The sequence below is a fragment of the Glycine soja genome, chromosome 6 (assembly GCF_004193775.1).
Source record: "Glycine soja cultivar W05 chromosome 6, ASM419377v2, whole genome shotgun sequence".
Taxonomy (NCBI): domain Eukaryota; kingdom Viridiplantae; phylum Streptophyta; class Magnoliopsida; order Fabales; family Fabaceae; genus Glycine; species Glycine soja.
The window spans coordinates 21,487,144-21,507,147 of record NC_041007.1 but is presented as its reverse complement, the minus strand read 5'-3'; the positions used below and the strand labels follow the sequence as shown (position 1 = coordinate 21,507,147).

Below are 20,004 nucleotides of genomic sequence, written 5' to 3'. Positions count from 1 at the left end.
TCGGCAGGAGAAGAAAAAGTCTTTGGAAGATTATGAAAAGTCTCAAGGGTTTGGGTGAGATTGTTGGAGGAGTATTTTATGTGTATTTCTAACTAAAAAGTCTCTCAAAATCCATTCCACAAAAGAATCCATCAAAATCTATTTACTTTTGAATACCAAAAGACATTTTAAAAGTGGTAAGAAATCTCAATTGAATACCAACAGATTTTGTTGCCCTGAAAAAAAAATCTTTATTGTCTTAATTGAATACCACAAGATTTGTTTATATTTTATAAAAGTCTTGATTGAATACCACAAGACTTTTTAATCATAAAAAAGTCTTTTAAAATCCTTTGAAATCTTAATCCAATACACCCCTAAGGCAACCGTCAATGCCACACTTGACCTGATCTACCTATTAAGCCCAAAATTACAGTGCTGAGATGCGACCCGATTTCTTTTCTTCCAGAGCCAGTGAACTGTAAACGTTGCCTTCTTTTCACAACCCACCCATTGGATTCAGCCTGCGACGCGATTCAAACCTACGACACGGAAGGTTACCTTCATTTTTTGATCAACACGCAACTTGGAACGAGCATTTGCTGAACTTTGAGGCTCCTTCATTTCTGGATTAAGAAAGAAACACCAAAATGATGTGGGCCCAAGTTAATTTTTTTATCCAACAAACTCGCTGACTCAATCTTAAACTCCATAGTCTCATAGTTTGCTTCAAATCTATCAAATCGGTCAAACAATGAGTTCAAACGAGTTAGCAAGTTAACTTGCCAATTTGATAATCATGATTAGAACATAAAGATTTTTTAAGTAACAAAATTAAATCCACAAGTAATAGAAAAAAGTGTAAAAATATTTATATTTTTATTCAATCATAAATTATTATCATAATATAATTGTAAAACCTTTGTAATGCATACAATGACTTTTTTTTTATAGATATAAAATTACTTTTAATTGATTAACCATAAAAAAATTATATTAAGGTTATATTTAACAAATCATTTCAGTTAACTTTTATTTTATTTTTTACAAAAAGTTTCTAATTTTTTACTAGGTGAAAAACTTATTTGTTTATTTTTTAGTGATTTTTAGCATTTTTTATATGCTACTAAAATACTAGCTTCTAACTTTTAATTTTTTATATTTATTCTCCTTTTTTCCTTGAATAAATATTAAATTTCCTTTTTAATATTTTCTATAAGGAAAGATTTTATTATATCTTTTCTCTTCTTCCACCAGAAAAATATGATTTTATTATTTTTATCTTTATTTTTACATAAGATTGGGTTATTTTATTTTTATATTCTTATTATATAATAATAGATATTTATTTTATTTTATTATTTTGGGTGTTTTTATATTACAAAATTTATTTAACCATGATACTATTTACAATATTATTATATAATTCCAGCTTTAAATTCAAGGTATTGATATTGTTAGATGATAAGTTTATTTTTTTAAAATATTTTAATATTAAATTATTTTATTTTAATCATTACTCTATTCACATTATTTTTTTAATTATTTATAATATTATACATCAATATATTTTAACCATTACAATATTACACTAATTAACTTAATGAAAATGAGATGTCTACTTAAAAGTACGTTATTTTTACTTTATTTTAAATTTGATTGAAAATATTTTAAGATCTAATATAAGATGAATAGTAAAAAAATACAATAAAAATATAATAATTTAAAGTAAAGAATATAGTTAAAATAATTTATCTATAAATAAAAGTTACAAGTATTTAAAATTACATAAAAAATCCAAAATATATTTTTATCAATAAACTAATTAAAATTATTTTAAAATATCACATAAATATATTAATTTCTACAATTAAAATTTTATCAAACACTTATAAGTTAATATATTAGTTTAATAGCTTAAAAGTTAATATATTAGTTTAATAGCTTTCGGCTATCGACTAGTTTCTAACTAGTTTTTAAGCAAGTTTTAAGACTTAAAACTGTATAAAAATTAAAATCTACTAAATATCTTCTCACACTTTTTTTTATAATACTTCTTGCTATTAAACGTTTTAACACTATTTTGTTTGGAATTTTTAAAAATCGTACATGACTTGATGCCCTTTTAACGTTTAGTCATTTATAACAACCTCTTCTGTAGGATACATAGTGGAATGCACTTCTTAGATAACAATGGGGATGCCAATGTAATGCATAGGGATGTAAGTATAACGTTTTTCAAACAACAAATAAAATTTAGTATAGGGATAAAAAAGAACGGGGTATTGGAGTGTAAATTGAAAATATATAGCTATAGATAGACACACACACATTACACAATCTCAACACAAATGAGTTTCCACACATGCAATAGAATATTTATTATGCTCCATTGTCTCTACTCCATGTACTTATGGACATATGGTTGACGTTATCAAGCTTTATGTTTATCATGATGCATGATACAGTAAAAATTAGTGTGATTAAGTGTTTCAATTAAAATTATAGCAGAAAATTAAGTTTAAATTATATTTGGATGACTTATTGGTTAAAGATGTAATAAGTTAATCATGTGCTTGAATGGGTTTATGAGTGTTATAGTTGTGCTTCAAGAACCTAATTAGAACTTGAAAATAAATCATATTAGAACAGATAACGATAAATGCCTTGTATGCTTATCATTTTTGTGCATATCTTGGCATTTATTTTACATTTTTATGATTTAGAACTTTGTTTTAATCTCTTTTATGCTAATCTTCCTATTAATTAGAAGTAGGTTTGGTGTTTTTAATCTATTGAAAAGTAGTTTTTGATGTTTTATTGTAGGAAAAGAAGAAGAATTAAAGACTTGGGAAGAAAAGACATCGGAAGATCAGCCCAAGTTCAAGGCAACCAACCAATATATATCAACTTTGGATATTTCCCCTTACCTTAAAACGGCACTACGCAGAGAAAACTATGACTTTAAAGATACACTCAAAATTTTCCATGCAGAATTTTCTTACAATATATATGAACATGGACAATTTTTTCACCTCTAATTAGTTTCCGTTTACTATATATGTTGATGTTTCTCTACTACTTTGAAGCCTCTTATTACGCCTAATTCAACTGTAAAACGTAACATTCTTCACCCTGCTATATTCAACAGTAAAACATAACATTCTTCACCTTCTCTTTCAGAGCAGGCAGTGCCCGAACAGGCCCTTCTTTCGATCTTGTTCCTCGCAGTTTTGAAATCTCAGCAACATCAGGTTCCATGTAGAATCGAGCCCTGTAGGCTGCTAGATGAGCATAGTATGCTGGAGGCACTGCACACGCAAAACATAAACATTACATTAGATAGCAGTAACTAATATGCTTTAAAACCAGTTAGTATGTTTTCAAAGAAATTTTAATGTTTGCTTTTGTTTAAACTAATTTGTGTGTTAGGATTGTTTAATGAATCGTTTGTGTTTGAAAGTAGCATAACTTATTGGCAGATTATACGAGTGTTTATGATTAGCAGAATTACCTACTGAAACAGACCGCGTACATCTTGCATAACTGCAACCAAAATGTTAGGAAGGTTATGTCATCTTAAAAATAGAGAGAATAACAAATTCAAGATGATGAATAGAGAAATCATTTACGTGTAGCACAAATTGTTGGTTAGAGACTGAATCTCATCTGCAGTGAAATTGTTCTCGTCCCAGAGGACGTGATAGTGTGCTGGTCTACTTGTACCCTGTAAAATGCCAAACACCAACGTAAATTGGATGCTACTACATGCTACACATTTGAATGGTTTTCAAGTTTCAACAATAGGAAGCTGATTGCAGCAATTGACACAGTTTCTAGTCCTAGCTAATGTAACAGCACCAACACCATTATCGTACACAATGGCGGATCTAGTACCCAGAGCTAGTGGGGGCAATTTATTTAGAAAAAAATCTAACACAAAAAAATGAAATAGTGGGTTCAAACACATAAAATTAGAGGTATAAAATTAAAATTTTAAGATAAATACTTATGATTTTATTAAAATAAGGGGGTGTATTACTGCATTTGTTTGTCTTCACATGAAAATTGACAGGGTTCAAACACAAAACTACGGGTGCAAAATATAAAATTTTAAGATAAATAAATATGACTTTATTAAAATGAGGGGGTGCACTGCCCACCCTCATTCATGAATAGGTCCACCACTGATCATACCTGAATTCCTGCATGACTGCACAAGTAGAAGTCGAATTCCGAAGGATGACAGATCTTAGAATCTACCACAGTACCTGCATTACAATCAGACCAATCGCTCAACTATGGGATGGTTTACAACACTGGATAATGAAATTGGATAATGAACAGACCCAGAAGACCTTTTTTTATGCCGAAATAGTCTTTTAAAATCCTAATTGAATACATATGCCTTAGACTCTTGCACATGGATATCCTTAAAATAGTGACAAGCACAAAGTCTAGCAGATGGCAGAAGCCAAAAAACCTTACCAGGTAAGATATTCCCACTCTTATCAGTGCTATTTCTGTCATCATGATTGTTTGCGAAGAGTCTAGTGTGATGCCGTTTTTGAACAATAACAAATGTTACTGGAGGTTGGTAACTAGGTTCCAAAGATGCACAAGCCTATACACAAAAAGAATAAGAATATTGAGGAATGCCACAGTAATAAAAATTATAACTTTGCTAAATTGTTTTTTTTTCCAGGTACCTTGCGTATGGCATCAAGCTCATATAGCAAAACCTGGTAGAACTGTCCCTCACTTACCCCATCCCTGAAAACATATTGGAGAACATTATAATTAATATAACTCCACATTCTTGTTCCTCACAAGAACAATATCAGAATAGATCAGTCTTACCTGTAAAAGATTATTCTCAATGGTTTTTGTCCAGTTGCCTTCTTAAATGATAGTAAAAGCTCCCTGCAGTTTCACAAATTAGTAAATGAACTAGTAAGAATGAAGACGTTGGTAATATCAAATAATAAATGCTAAAAAAGCCATTATGATTTCCATAGTGGTCAAGAGCTCAAAGACATTCTTTACTCAAGTATAAAGCTTAAGCCTGAACCTATAAAGGCTATGAGCCTTCGATGTTTGGAAATTGGAACAATATCAATCCAAGACATTTGTAAGGCTTTTAAAGAAAAATCAGGTCAATACAAAAGGGGTCCCTGTATGAATTTGAAACAAAGTATAAAGCAAACATATTTCACAGAGCACAAGCTTAGAAGAGATGCTAGTTAAGTACCTGATCATACCACCGTACATTACACCCCTCTGTGGATCTTTCCAACATCGGAAAAGATCTTGAATTAGTTCTTCTCGATGAGGCTGAGCACAAACCAACCCTGCATACTTTGTTACTTCAGGCCAGTCCTGGGAGGCTACAACCTGGATTACCGTATTCAGTATATATCAAGCATAGCACATCCCTTAGCTGTATATAGGAGTTTGGAAATGCTTACAGCAGCAATGGATGGACAAGAATCCTCTCCTGATTCTGGATGAGTTACATCAGCTCCAAATATTATTGTTGGAATATCACTAACCAGTGGAATCCTCCAACTTAAAGCATCCAAAAGTACTGTGTTTCTTCCTCCCATCTACAAGAATAAATCCTTTATTTAAGCAAATGAAATGAAAATAATAATTACAAATAAAAGAATGAGTTAAGAGAATGAAAACAATATTTCAGTGTAGCATGTAGCCACCCTGTCACTTTGGATAGTAAAATACGATTGAGCATTTGATAATAACAGACCTTGACATTGATTTTTAGTGCCACGTTAGCCAGGTACTGTCTATTGATCTTGAATACATGTTTTGTAAGGCAGCATTGAGAAATCAACCCCAGATCTGTTTCGCAGATTCTTTTGAGATCACCTGAATGAAGAGTTTGTTTCTTTAATGCAAGCATGGAATAATTTTCACCACAGAAAAACTTGAATGAAATATAGGTAACAAGAGAAATGCTAAGCATCTTTTTCCTAGAAACCATGTTTAAAAATGAAATCTTCAGGAAAAATAAAAGAAAGAAAGAATATATGCAAGAGGAATCAGGCACTACCGTTTTTACAGGCATAAGAAATGAAAAAAACAAAAAGGTGAAATGAAGAAACATCAAGGTACTATTACCTCTAAACATTTCTGTGATTATAAACCAGTACAATCTTATAGTTATGATTATGGAGTAATGCAAATGGAAGAGACTTAGAATCATACCATACAAAGAGCCATTATTGTCTGGAAGAAGGGCAATCAGCAACTCTAGCTCTTTCCCATCAAGTTTGTCTATAACAGCAGAATGTACATACTTCAAAGCCTTCTTTACCTGATCTGGTCTAGCCGAATGTATAGGAATCGCAGGGTCCTGACTGAATTCCTGATAAAGATTAACAGAACAATGTGAATGTCAAGTGTGTAAACAACAACAATAACCTAATCCTTTTTCCACTAGTTGAGATGGGCTACAAGCATTAAATGAGACCATCCATGAATGTCTTGAACCAACTATTCCGAAAACCTTAGGTGAACACATGCAAGCAGTTCTACATTACATCTCTAACATGCCCTCTCAAACAAGATTCCTTTGGGTTTGAAGCATGGATAGATAATATAATCCACAAGTCCACCTACCTTATGCTGGAATTCAACATTTTATGAAAGGAATGGGGATGATAAAGGTCAAACTTTAAACCACTTGGTCATAAATGCTCTGATATCACCCAAAAGCTAAATCTATTAGGTGAATACACAAGAATAGTTTTACATTACATCTTTACAATGAATGTAGTTAAGTGTTGATGATGATATAATGGAAGATAAGTAATTATCATTTGAAACAGTATCGAGTGCAATTCAAATAAATAAAGAGAACTCAGATAACATGGCATAGCCAAAATTTGAAACTTTACCATGCCTGAGATTTGGCACATCTGAACTAACTGTTGGCAAAATCCACGAGCTGCACTTTCCTGTACACTTCGTGAGAAGTTGATACATGCCCAATATCTTACAGTACTTCCATTTATAACTTTCTGCATTAGATTTCCCAGAATTAGAGTAAGTTGGAAACAAGTAATTTTCCCTTTTCTTTTCTTTCAATAAAATAATTACATCTAAACATTATTTGTTCATTCTTAGCTGACCTTGTTCATCATATTCCACTGACCAACTTGTGGCAAGTATTCTTTCTCTCTTCCAGTGTCATGATATTTCAACTAAAGGGACAAGAAGAGCCAAAATATAATATAAGCATAACGGCAAAAGTGCAAAAGCAAACAACATTTGTAAACAATTTAATTAATTATGAGATGATTACCCATGGAGCCGGAAGAACCCGAGCCTCAACTGATGCAAGCTTGCTGTCTATGCTGATGCCAAACTCCTTTGCATAGGGATTATTCTCATAATTGTTTTGTTGAATTGTCTGCAAGTTAATAGGGAAGTTCTAGATAAATAAAGCAGGCCAGGCCAAACAAAACTTATGTTTGAAGAGGAAGAGCTTACATGACTATAAAGGATGAAGTTATCATGATTGCAAATCAATACATGGCAAGGACCTATTTAAACTATATAATGTCCTATTGACTCTGAAAAATAAAAATGGATCAGTAAGGGAAGGATGGAGGGAGAAACCAAGAACCCATGATCGTATGACCTGTAAAATGTCTGTCTCTTGTTCGCGGGGCCTTTGACATGAGACCTTCAGCAGAGAAGTTATCTGCTTTTCATTTAGCCCTTTTGTATATCTCTGGCCCCCAACTATCTTGCATGCCTGATACAAGATTCACATGAGTTCTCTATGGAAAAGCTAGAATAATGTAATTTGATTAAATTTAAAGCAAGGATTACCTCCATTGGCAAATAGTTCACCTTCCTTTGACTTCCTACTTGAAGGCAAGGTAGATGAGAATATTTGATTGTAAATCCATACATTTCTTGAAAATAATCAACTACTGATTTCATGTTCATTTGGTCATCAAGAGGGAAACTGTTCAATGGGGAAAAGAGACAATCATTTCAAAAGAGGGCATGTGTAAAATGTAAAAGTTCAACCTTCTAAAGTTAAAAAAGACATACTTAAGCTCCCTTGTAGGCTGTGAAGTCAGTCCTGATATTCTATACTTCCTTCGAAAATTTCCTCTATGTGTAACTTCAACTTTTACACCTCTTAGGGCCTTTTTGATCTGCTTGCCAGTGACAACACAAAGATTTTTTGGTTAGATACTACTTAAATGGTTCTCTCAATTTGAAAGCTAAAGACACTGCTAATTAAATTCTTCAATAACCAATAAAAGAACTTGATTTCAAAAATTTAATCATGAATCTCAACATTTGGTATGTACACTTGAACAGATTATGAGCCTAGGCCATTTGGAAGAGAAAGACTTTTTGTTTTCTGTTTTATTGAAAAGAAATTATTGGCCGGGAGTTGATCTGCTATGACACTAAACAATATGTCTTTAAGCAAAGGACTCCTGATCTCACAAGATTATACCAAAACCTATGTTAATATACAAATGTCATTCAAGTAAAGAGCATATGAGCAAGGTTTTAAATTGTGGTTGCAGTTTTATCACAATCCTTGATATTGCAGCAAAAATCCAGACAAATGCAGCTAATGTGGCCGCAATTGAAGTCTGTTGTAGAGACGCCAAAAACTTTGAAATTGCAGCTGCAATTACAGTCACGGACCGTTTATTAAACCTTGCTTATGTGGCTTTTTGCAATTATGTCATTCTTTCTTGATGAATCATGTTGTGGAACAATGATTGCAAAGTTTCCACAAAACAACATTCATAATGTTCGTGGAACATTGATTGAAGAGCTTACAAAATACAACATTAATACCTTGACACGATCTGCATCCAACAACGGCTTTGAGTGAACATCTTTTCCCAAAATTTGAGCAACAAAGTCAATCACAGGTAGTGGTTCGATAAATGCCATTGATGACATATCTGAATCCAATCAAATATAATGGAAGAAACATCAATGACAAAGGAAAATGAAAAACAAAAAAGGAAAACAAAGAATTGCAGCTTATTAATTATTATTAGTGGAAGCCTAACCAATGTTAAGCGACAATCCCATCTGAGTAGGCCTTATACTCTGATAGAAGCCCCTCCATGATTCAAGACCACCACCCAACTGCTGTGGTTTTCTTACATCAGGAGAATACAGAAACCTCCCAATGGACACGTAACTACACATGCACATGAAGTCATAAGAAACAAGAAAAACAATCAGAATCAATGGTTCAAAAGGAGGCAACACATAATTTTTAAACAAGAACAACCACAAATGCACCTCTGAGCCGCAAGCTCCCTTAACACAATGTCAAAAACGCTTATAGCTTCCTGCGGATTCTTCACTTGTTTCCCGCTAAGAAGCTCTCGTAGCTGATGCATGCTAACATGAGTTGCAAACTTGATTACCACCTTAAACTCCCTTTCCCTGTAACAAAATAATTGAAACTCCTTAAAACATTCACATAGTGACATTCCACCATACTGAAACGTCGGTCGCAAATTCAGAAACAGTCAATGATCGGTTAAGAACAACATAAATTACTCTTGCAGACAGCATGGTAAGTTGAACCAATTACCTGGTACCACAAGTAACATCATCATTCTCACTCAATGTTACATTGAACTCTTTGTATGTAAAAGGAAGCAAACCAGCCGTGTAAAGGTTTCTCCCTCCATCATACACAGGGAGCCTAGTGGCTAATTCAGTGTTCCTGTGAAGCCTCACCAACTCTGCTATGATAGCCTTGCTTGTTTTACGAGAAGTGACTTCAGGTGTTATTATAACCTTCACAAGAACAAACACAACAACTGAACAAAGTAAGTAAAAAACAACATTTCTAGGCAAACCCTTTGAATTTCATAATTCAAAAGAAGATTTATCAATTAGGGGGTGTTCCCACCCCCCTAATCAATTTGATTTTTTTGGAAGAAACAATATTTTTTTAAGCACTCTCATGAAAGTGACAAAAAAATAAATAAAATTATTTTCTTAAGAAAAACTAAACTGGACCATCCATGCAATAGATTAGATTAGAAGCTTACATTGTAATGGCTCAAGTCAGAAACTGATATATCTGCAAGGAAGTGGTTAGCTTTGATGACACACTTAGTACCAAGTTGGCCAAAGCCAGGCCTTTGATGAAACACAAGACTCTTGCAAGTGGCAGAAGAGAAACCAAGGTGTGAATCAAGTTCTGCTTCTTGCAATTTCTCTATCTTGCACTGGCTCCTTCTCCTGCACCTTCTTCTACGTTCTGCAGATTTCTGAAGAGGCATTCTAGACTTCACTTGGTGCTCCTCTGGATCCTTCATTTTGCACTTGGTAATGTAGTTCTGCGGAAAACACACACAAGCCAGTTTCACTTTGTTTTTTGTCTCTTAGGAGAAGGGGGGAAGGTAGGAAGAAGAAGAAGAAACCGAAAGAAGGTTTTTTTATGGCACTAACAAGTTACACGTTTGAGTCACAACAAACCATGTCTTGTTGGCTTAAGCAATGAATAATATTGAATGACCCTCGAAGGAAGAGAATAGAAAGTACAAAGAGTGGGAAAGAAAGGAAACTTTGTAACGGCTGAAAAGCTGAAAAGAAGGGGAAAAAGAGGAGGGGAGGATGGCATGACATCAAATCCAGACAGTGTTTTCCTCTTCCCCTAGGCGCTGCATATTCTCTGAAAAGATGGGGATGATAAATAAAGTGACGTGCATATATACATGCAAACCAGGAATTATATATATATATATATATATAAGAGGATTAAATTTAAATTTTATAATGAAGGATTAAAATCAATAGAAATAAATAATGTATGCACCAATCATCACCATTCAATGTGTTGATCAACATATACAAAGTAATTCAAGTATTTTAATCAATAGTTTTGAGTTTGCCTCAACTGAATTAAATATTGGAATGAAAGTTTTGTGGCTATAGTGGTCGAAACAAAGCCATCTTTTGTGAAAGATACTTATTGTCTTTATGTAGAAACATTTTTCACAAATTTTTATAATGATAAATTTATGATTAAATTATAATTTTGGTCTTTCTTATTTTTTCAAATGTGTGATTTTAGTTTTTCTGAATTTTAATTATAACATTTGGTTTACCTAGTCTTATAAATAGTGATTTTGATCCTCCTAGTAGATTATTAACAAATAATTATGATTAATTGAGTTATTAAATTAATTATAAATTAATTAAAACTATTAATTATTAAAAAATTGAATAAAAAATTATCAATCTTAATTTTTCATAACACTATGTTTATTTTCTTTTTCACAAACACCTCTTCTATCTCCACTAGTGTTAGCGACTCCACCAACAATAACACCATATTAGGATTAATAGACTTTTATTAAATTTATAATTAATTTAATATCTCTAATGATCATAATTATTAGTTAATAATTTAATCAGGGAGACCAAAATCACAAATTTATAAAACTAAGGATATCAAATGTTACAATTAAAAAATAAGGAGAACAAAATCATGGATTTGAAAAATTAGGAGAGCCAAAATTACAATTTAGCCTAAACTTATTGACTTTTATAAGTTATACCAAACATGATTTCTAATTATCCACAAATTGATGGTTTGAGTGTTGGTGGTTTCAATCTCTTAAGTAAGGTTTTCAATTTAAGTTTTATGGATGAAAAAAATGAGACCGAAAGAAAATATTTTATTAAAAATGATTAGTCAAGTTTTCAGACAAAAATTAATCATTAACAAAGTACTCCATACCAGTATTATAGTGAAAAAAATGATTTCTAATTTATTTTAAAAACATGGCATTAAACTTAATTTACTATATATTTAAAATTTTTGAAGGTTATGCGTGCAAATGTAAACAACCAAATTGATAGGTTTGTTTTTTTTTTTTTTGTCTTTTAACTATGTACAACTATAATAACCCCTCCACAAGCCATTGGAACTTAGTATCAGTTACATTGTGCCTAATTTGACACAAAGTACCACTACTTACAAAAAAATTTCCATATGCTCCATAAGCTCGAAAACATAGGGCTTGCACACATAGGCCATAGAAGTAGGGTGGAAACAAATTAAATGACTGTGTGTGCTGCTATGCTTAATTATTTGGGAAGTGGGTACTATAGTTGAGATCCAAAGGAAATTTTTTTATTTTTATTTTTTGGGTTTCATTTCGTGGTCCCAAAGGGGAGGGATGTTTTTGAAAATTTACTCTACTCCAAGTTCTTGGAGGGACAGCATGTATATAAATCCCCTTTTTTGCAGAAACCACAAAAAAAGCTTTAACTCCTTCCCAAGTTGAACAACTACAGCGACAGAACATGGGGTAGAGCAGTCACCACTACTAAGACAACAGACTCAAACAAAATGTGAAGCTTGGTTGGTGCTTGGAAAACCGGACAAGAGTGTAATGCAAATTATGCAATGGCATGAAGTTTTTGCCACCAAATAATAACAACAATGTCAGATGTACGTGCAATTGGTAAAAAAAAAAAAAAAACCACTGCTGCAAGAAAAAGCAACTGTCATTCATGCCTGGCCAAAAAAACCAAAGATTTTGGCAATGTTCTCTTTGGCTTTGGTCTTTTGGATGGGAACTAATGTGGAGCTGAGAAAAAAAAAGGTGGGAATTGACGGTAACGCTTACAAAGACATGAAGAACAATCATGTGTCCCGTCGCTTTCAAACGCCTCACGGAACAGACACAACAACATCCCTAGAAAATCATTCACACAAATAAAGCTGAAGGCTCCAAATTTTGAACGTAGACTAGCTAGTGTACTAGGCAAATTGACCTCAGTAAGTTCTATTTTAAAACTTATTACCTAATAGGGTCTGTTTTAAAAGTTGTTTCTCGGGATTTGTTTCTACAAGCATCTAGCCGTCTAAATTAGCAAAACAGCGTGAATCGGAACGTTTCGCCGTCCAAACTGGCGAAACAACTTAATTCTACAAAAAAAATATTACTTCAAACAAAATTTGTAAATGATGCGAGAATTCAAAAAGGAGGGATACGAGCAGATCTGATATTAAAATGAGAGAAATACGGAGAAATAACAAAACTTGAAACTAGTGTGTCTCTTAGGAGTGCATAATCAGAGGGAAGCAATTTTTCTATAGAGGTAGCGAACCAATTATTTTATTATATACCCAGTCATTTTGCTAATATGAATGACGAAATGCACTGCACCTACCAGCTATTTCGCAGTACGGATGGCGAAATACCCTGCACCCTCCTCACCCCTACTCTGACGCACACTCACCTACACCGAAAGCCACCTATTTCGTTGTTTTTCTTGGCGAAATATATTTTTCGCCATGCTCCTAGGCGAAACGCTTACACAAAACAAATCTCATATGCAAAATGTTTCAAAACAGACCTTGATTAGGAACCCCTAAGGTCAATTTGCCAGTGTAGTACCTATTTGATCACTTGTTGAACAAGGGATCCTATCTTTTTTTTTCTTTTCCGTAGGTAGCAGAAAAGGGATATCTTTTAACTCTTTAGATTAGAAATTAATTTTGTTTGATTTGTGTGAATACAGATCATTTAAGAAAATTTTACATATGCTAAAAATCAAATATAATTTCTTTCACTTGATAGATCATATTTACTCATATGAATAAAATAAAACCTTATATCACTAAATAAATAATTTATTTGAGTTCAAGGGATCTTATCTTTGACTTTTATTTTCAAAACCAAGCCACATTGTTTTTGACATATCTTGGTGAGATTTTTTATTTTAATTTTATTGAACAAAGTGATAATTGTCCCAGAGGCCCAAAGGATTACTATGCATGTCTAAATCACAAGTAGTTTTGTGGAGTTACAATTACTCAATTAACTTCTTGGTAAGTGAAATTTTATTTGGATTAAATTTTTATTGTGTACAATAATAATAACAATTACATTTTTATTGTGTACAATAATAATGACAAAGGATAGAATCTACGACTATGTGTAAACTATTCTAAACTCAATCCATTAGGTCAATGCACCTCATTTAGATGATACTACATTTGTATTTTACACTAATTTTTAAATAAAAGATATTTAATGCATAATAATATTATATTTTTAAAAGGAAAAATAATCTGTACACTAATAATAGTTTAATCCTAATTTTTTATATTATATTGATTTTTATAATAATTATTTTAATTATTTATTATTTTGGTAACGACCACAATTAGAATCCGACTATCTAGTAAAACCTCAAGTATTTCTATAAATTTCAATTCTCTGAAATCGATCATGACTTTATTCGGATTATATTGGATTGGTGTGAGGAAAAGATAAAAGAAAAAGAGCCTTTAATTTACATATGGATGTTGCCCAAATACTTTGTGACTGCTACTTTGGTTAATGTGATTTCCTTTCTTTTCGTCACATCTAATTGAGAAAAATTCCCAGGCCCCTCCTTCAAATGACTATTTTTTCCCCAAATGTTGGGTTCTGTTCTTTGTGGTCAAAATCAAGTAGACTTTGCACCACTTTTTTTATTTTATTTTTTTGTTAAGAATTATTTAATTTTGAAAGACAAGACTCCAAACAAAAACACAGGCCCTCCCTCCTGCACAGGCCGAAAATGTCCTCAAAATTTTGTCTCTTATTAAATAAATGGAAAATCAGATGTGAATATGTCACTGTCAATTGATGTAATTCGTGTGAGGTAATCTGAATTGTTTACCCGATTCAGCTACATATCTATGGCCTAAAGCGACCCTACTAAGATTATGACTAAAAACAAAGAAACTAGGTAATATTCGTTACACCCAAGGAAAGGATCGTGCTCATTGTTACGAAAAATGGGAAAGAGGTACATCAAATTGCATATAACAGGTCGACCCAATAAAGAGTGAAATTAAAGTAAAAATTAAGAAAGATTTTTTATTTTAAAGAAAAAAATGATATGGAAAGTCTTATAGATAACATGTGTGATATTTTTTACTTTAAAAAATTAATAATAAATATTGATAAATTTAAAGCTCAAATTTTAGTTGTTTTATTTTAGAGCGACCATGATATATACCGCAAAGAATTTTGTTTTCTCTGGGATGACCTTAGTATGGAAAAAAAATTCATCTAAATATGAAAAACTTATTAATAAACTAATTGAAAGTCAAAAATATTTTTAAAAGTAAAATAACTATTTTTATTAAAAAAATAAAAAACTATTAAGTTAATTTATTAAATTAAAAAAATTTGATAAAATTAATTATTTAACTAGCTAATACATGTAAAATGATATATATAAAAGGCATGTTTATTTAATGTTTCTTTATAAAATTTAATTTTTTTCTTTTATAGGAAAAAATATTTGTTAGAGTAAATATAGTATAAGTGTGCTTAGCACTTTAGCATGTTTTGGTATACTACAGTGACAATAATTATTTTAAAAGTCTTAACGGTAGTAATTTTTAATTAATTCACAGTTTAATTCTTACCTTCATAATATATAACTATTAAACTCGTTTTAATTGTATATTAAATTACTCAAACAAGCTACAATGTCTATTAAACTACTCTCCGGCATCTATTCTCAGAAGATGTTTATTAACTGCTCTGACCTATTTATTCCTTTTCTTTGTTTCACTATAAATGTCTGTTTCTCGTGTTCTCAATATTAACTCTGCAATTTTAATACTACTATCATATAATATAATTAAGGGTGAGTGTGGCAGAAAGAATAATAGTTTAAATTAACACGGTTGTGTACCTATTCGAGAAAGAGATATTAATGTAATGCATATGATGAAAAAGACTTTCTCATAGTCCAAGATAAGTTTTTAGAAGGAAGTTTGGGTTTTCGTTAGCTAGTTAAGATAAACAAACAAAACGATAAGAACGATTCAAAGACCAATATAAATATTCATTCGTAATAAAAAAATCAACATCAACATAAATAAAATTTAAAAGAAATGGAAATGGGTTAAAATAATTTTTAAATATCAATTTGAAATTATTTCGTGTATGGCATAAGTATTTTGGGAATATTAATTTTTTTAACAGGATTTTTTATAGTATTAATTAAAAAAAGAAATATAGACACTTGAAACATATAGTTTAATAAATTAAATATTTTTAACAATAATTTTTAAATATTTATTATTCTTGATATTGATCCAAGAAATTTCAGCATTAATTATAATTTAGAAAACTAAAAAATTTCCATTAATCAAATATTAAAACAAGTATAAATTCATATTGATGTTAAGTACAATAAAATTACAATACATACACTTGAAATTTAAAAATTATACAAATTCAAATAAAAGAATAGAGATTCTTGAAAAATTTAGTTTTTAAAAATATTAAAATTTATTTTAATTAATCAAATACGAGAATAATTTTGATAATAATTTGTAAATATCAATTATACTCAATATTGATTATAGAAAAAAATTAATTAAAATAGTTCTTAAAAAAAATTCTTTAACATGATATTATTAACGATGAAAACTTTTCACATTGACCCTTTTATTTTATTTTAATTACTTGTATAAAGAGGGGAGGAGCCATACTCTTGCATATTAAAAAAACCCTTCTTGACAAACATTAAGGCGATCAATATTTTCTTACATTATGCGAGTGTTTCTAATTAAATATAAGTAAAATATAAAATTCTAAATTTAAAGAATTTTTAGGAGAAAATTTCGACAATGTTTATTAAAACTCACAATATTGCAATATCATCTACGTTTTAAAATCTTTTAGACTATAGATCACTAGGTTGCTCACTAAATTAAAATTATTTTATATAATGAGTTTATTTAGATAAGATTGATCTAATAAATTATATAAGAAAATTAGAATACTATATCCATTAATATACTCAATTAAAATCTAATATAATATTTCCTCATTTAAACTTAAATAAGAGTGTTCACAGATTAAATTTGGCTGAATTCGATTAAACTCATTGTTTAATCTAATCAAAATTGTACAGGCTAAATTGAGTTAAATTGAGTTTGTGTGATTTTGTTGTTAAACCCAATTCAAACCAAGTTGGTCAAAAACAAGTACAATGAATAATGATATTCTCTCTAACACTTTAATCAGGAGATAAAATCATTAAGTGGAGAGTAAAACCTATATGATGATTTTTAATAAATTTTAATAAATCACAAAGGAAATGAAAGAGAATGTCACAAAAAATGTCACTAGCATTTCTCATTTTAATGAAAATGAATTTTTTGATAAATAATTTTTAGAAGAAAATTGAATAATTTACATGAAATTTTAAGTTTAATTTTTTATTATTATTATAAAAAAATATCAATATCCTTCAATATAACGACCATGTAATGAAGAACATACATAATTAACAAACTAAAAATATACGTCACTTTATTATAGCATTTTTTGTAATAACTAGTCAAAACGTAATTTCTAATTATCTTATTAAGTAATTAATAAGGCTTTGTATTTTTTTATTTTCTTTTAGTTTTTTAATGTATAAGTATCTGTCAAAAGAATTTCAATGACGACTACTTTATATAGAATAAAGAAATTATAATTTAAAAAACATGTTTTTATAGTAATATGGCGTGTTATTAAGTTTTATGCTTAATTTTAATTTCCTAATTTCATTAAATAACAATCATATTTAAAAAAATTGGTGACTTAATGAGAATTCAATCATAATATATAAATAGATTTATTGTATTTTTTTTCTAAAAATAGAAAATTATTGAGCAATTTAAGTAAAATTATTAGCTAAAAAAAGGAGTACATGACAATTTTAGCACCTTAAGGATTATTCTCGAATAAATTTCTAAATAGTTACTTTATTTTTTCTAATTTTCTATAATTCTTTGATTCTATAAAAAAACATTTTTTTATTATCAGTAAAAAAAAGATCAAGAAAATTAAAATAAATATAAATTTTACAAAATAAAAAAATTTAAAAATAAAGAATTAAGCTGACCATGATTTACAATATAGATTGATATGAGAGTTTTTCCTCGATTATTCGGTGCACAATGGTGTTTTATAGCTTTTTACTTTTAGAGATGTATTTATGAGTGTCGAAATAGCCGAAAATGGCAGTGGAGGTAACCTATATCGCAATCATAACAAAGTGAGACCCAACTCAACCCATCCACCCCACAAGCTAATGCAACAAACATTTCACATCCACAAATTCACACACATAAACACAACTAGAAGGAGAAAGGTACACTTACTAATTACTGAGGCATAGACCTTTTTTTTTGTAGAAGTGGAAAGCTAGGTGTAGAGATAAAATTAAGAGGTGCCAAAATATAAGGCTTCTTTAAATTGAAAATTCTAGAACTTATTAACTTTGATAGAAAACTTAGAAGGGAGAGAAGCAGTTAATGGAAGCAAACCTTTTGCTTTACGCTGTGTGTGTGTGCATTAATTCCTCTGCTCCAAGCCAACTATATGATCAGTGTATTAAATATGAAATGTGAAACTCAACCTTCTCTTTACCTCTTCTATTCTCCCTGCACACAAAGGAATAATACTGTTACTGCAGGCTTTCAATTAAGGGTTAAAGACATGCAAAAACTGCACCTAGCTAGTGTGTAATAAATATATGCCTAGGCACCTTAAATGTTGAAACACTAGAGTGGCTACATGCACTAATAGAGATTTTGTTTTTTGTTTTTATGTGAAAATACTACTACTACTGCTACTCGTTTACCATGGTAAATTTTCACAATAAAAGCTTGCTCTATCTAACTGCCTTTTCTAAAGGTGCAGACAATAAGAATGGATTGTGGTGAATGCATATTAGCGTGTGGTAGCTCTTAACCAAAGTTGAAATTGAAACATAAAATTAAATTTCATATTTGTGTGTATACGAAGGAAAGCAGAGTGCTTTTCTTAACTAGTTTTTGGTGAAACAGAAGTAGAATTACACACAGGAATAAGCTTCTAGATCTAAAGTATTTACAACAAACCTCAAAGTCAAATTTTAATCAATTTGGCAGGGAAGGGAGAGAACTGTGAACACCATGCATGGCCTTTATCAATTTATGCCAAATTGCAAAGAAGTTATGAAGAAGGAATTTCATGAGATATTTGTGTAATGTTCTTTTGGTGGGGGAAAACAAACAAAGGCAAGTTTGGCAGGAAGCAAGAATATATAAGAGGTAGCAGACAACAACAATTGAAAATAACATAATTTAGCTACCCTTTTCTGTTATTATTGATTTTTTTTATTAACAATATCCTCCAACAGATAGACGAAGACTTTTTTTTTTTTAGACATTGAGATTATGAAAGTAAATTTTACTTCTTTCAATAAAGTATTTTTGATATTCACGGTTAAAAAATCAAAATAAAACATCAAGGAAAGTCTTCATGTTCATGAGTCCAGCACTTTCAGAAAATGGTCTTCACTGCCTTTAAGAAAGGAGCTTTAAACGAGAAACTAGATCTAAGAAGCGTGCCACTTTGATTATTTAAAAGGATAAAAAACAATGAAGCCTTTTTATCTTTTGGGAACCAGTAAAAGAAAACGCCCACTTATATAATAATTAGTAATGAAAATAATTGCAGAAAAAGGAGAAGTTGGGTGTGATTACTTAGAGAGTAGCAATAAAGAAAAAATAAAAATTCACACATACTATATAGTAATGCAAAGGTGTGAGATTCCATGTACATACAGAGAGAGTGGTCTGTGCTTTCAGGCTCTGGTGCAAAAGCTAATACATCAGTGCATTTCCCAGCAGGTTCATTCCGTAGTTAATTTTGCTTTTGGGGTGTTATGAAGCAAATTAAACAAATCATTTTAAGGGAAAGAGAGTTTGTGTCAGTTTCTTTCTTAGACGGAAAATATGATCTTGGTGGAGGGGATTTTATAGTCTTTAAGAGAGTGTGTTGTTATATAAGTTAAAATGAAGAAAAAAAAATGAGGTTAAATTAGTTTTTTATTTTAATTTTAGATTCAATTTGATTTTTTAGTTTTTTAAGTTTAATTTGGTTATTTAAGTTTATAAATCGATTTAATTTGATCATATTATCT

At 30.6% G+C, this 20,004-nt stretch overlaps 1 protein-coding gene across 4 annotated transcripts; it reads right to left on the bottom strand.

Annotated features, from left to right (window-relative positions):
* Positions 1–2,851: 2,851 nt before the first annotated feature.
* On the bottom strand, positions 2,852–19,797 carry LOC114416693 (protein argonaute PNH1-like). 4 transcript variants are annotated; one of them, XM_028381664.1, is made up of 25 exons: positions 18,938–19,107; positions 18,362–18,478; positions 10,462–10,684; positions 10,059–10,349; positions 9,593–9,801; positions 9,295–9,441; positions 9,057–9,190; positions 8,836–8,945; positions 8,065–8,171; positions 7,837–7,975; positions 7,643–7,759; positions 7,304–7,411; positions 7,131–7,202; positions 6,897–7,019; positions 6,205–6,364; positions 5,744–5,865; positions 5,448–5,585; positions 5,231–5,373; positions 4,840–4,902; positions 4,689–4,752; positions 4,468–4,603; positions 4,177–4,250; positions 3,612–3,706; positions 3,494–3,525; positions 2,852–3,290 (listed from the first exon to the last, which is right to left on the bottom strand). In XM_028381664.1, the coding sequence occupies exons 4-25, from the start codon at positions 10,326–10,328 to the stop codon at positions 3,124–3,126; spliced, it is 2,730 nt and encodes a 909-aa protein (XP_028237465.1). In that variant the 5' UTR covers positions 10,329–10,349; positions 10,462–10,684; positions 18,362–18,478; positions 18,938–19,107; the 3' UTR covers positions 2,852–3,123. The 4 variants fall into 4 exon arrangements, with proteins under 4 accessions (XP_028237465.1, XP_028237467.1, XP_028237468.1 ...); XM_028381666.1 differs by lacking the exon at positions 18,938–19,107 and adding an exon at positions 19,646–19,797 and having other exon boundaries at positions 10,059–10,684; XM_028381667.1 differs by lacking the exons at positions 10,462–10,684; positions 18,938–19,107 and adding an exon at positions 19,646–19,797.
* Between the last annotated feature and the right edge of the window lie 207 nt (positions 19,798–20,004).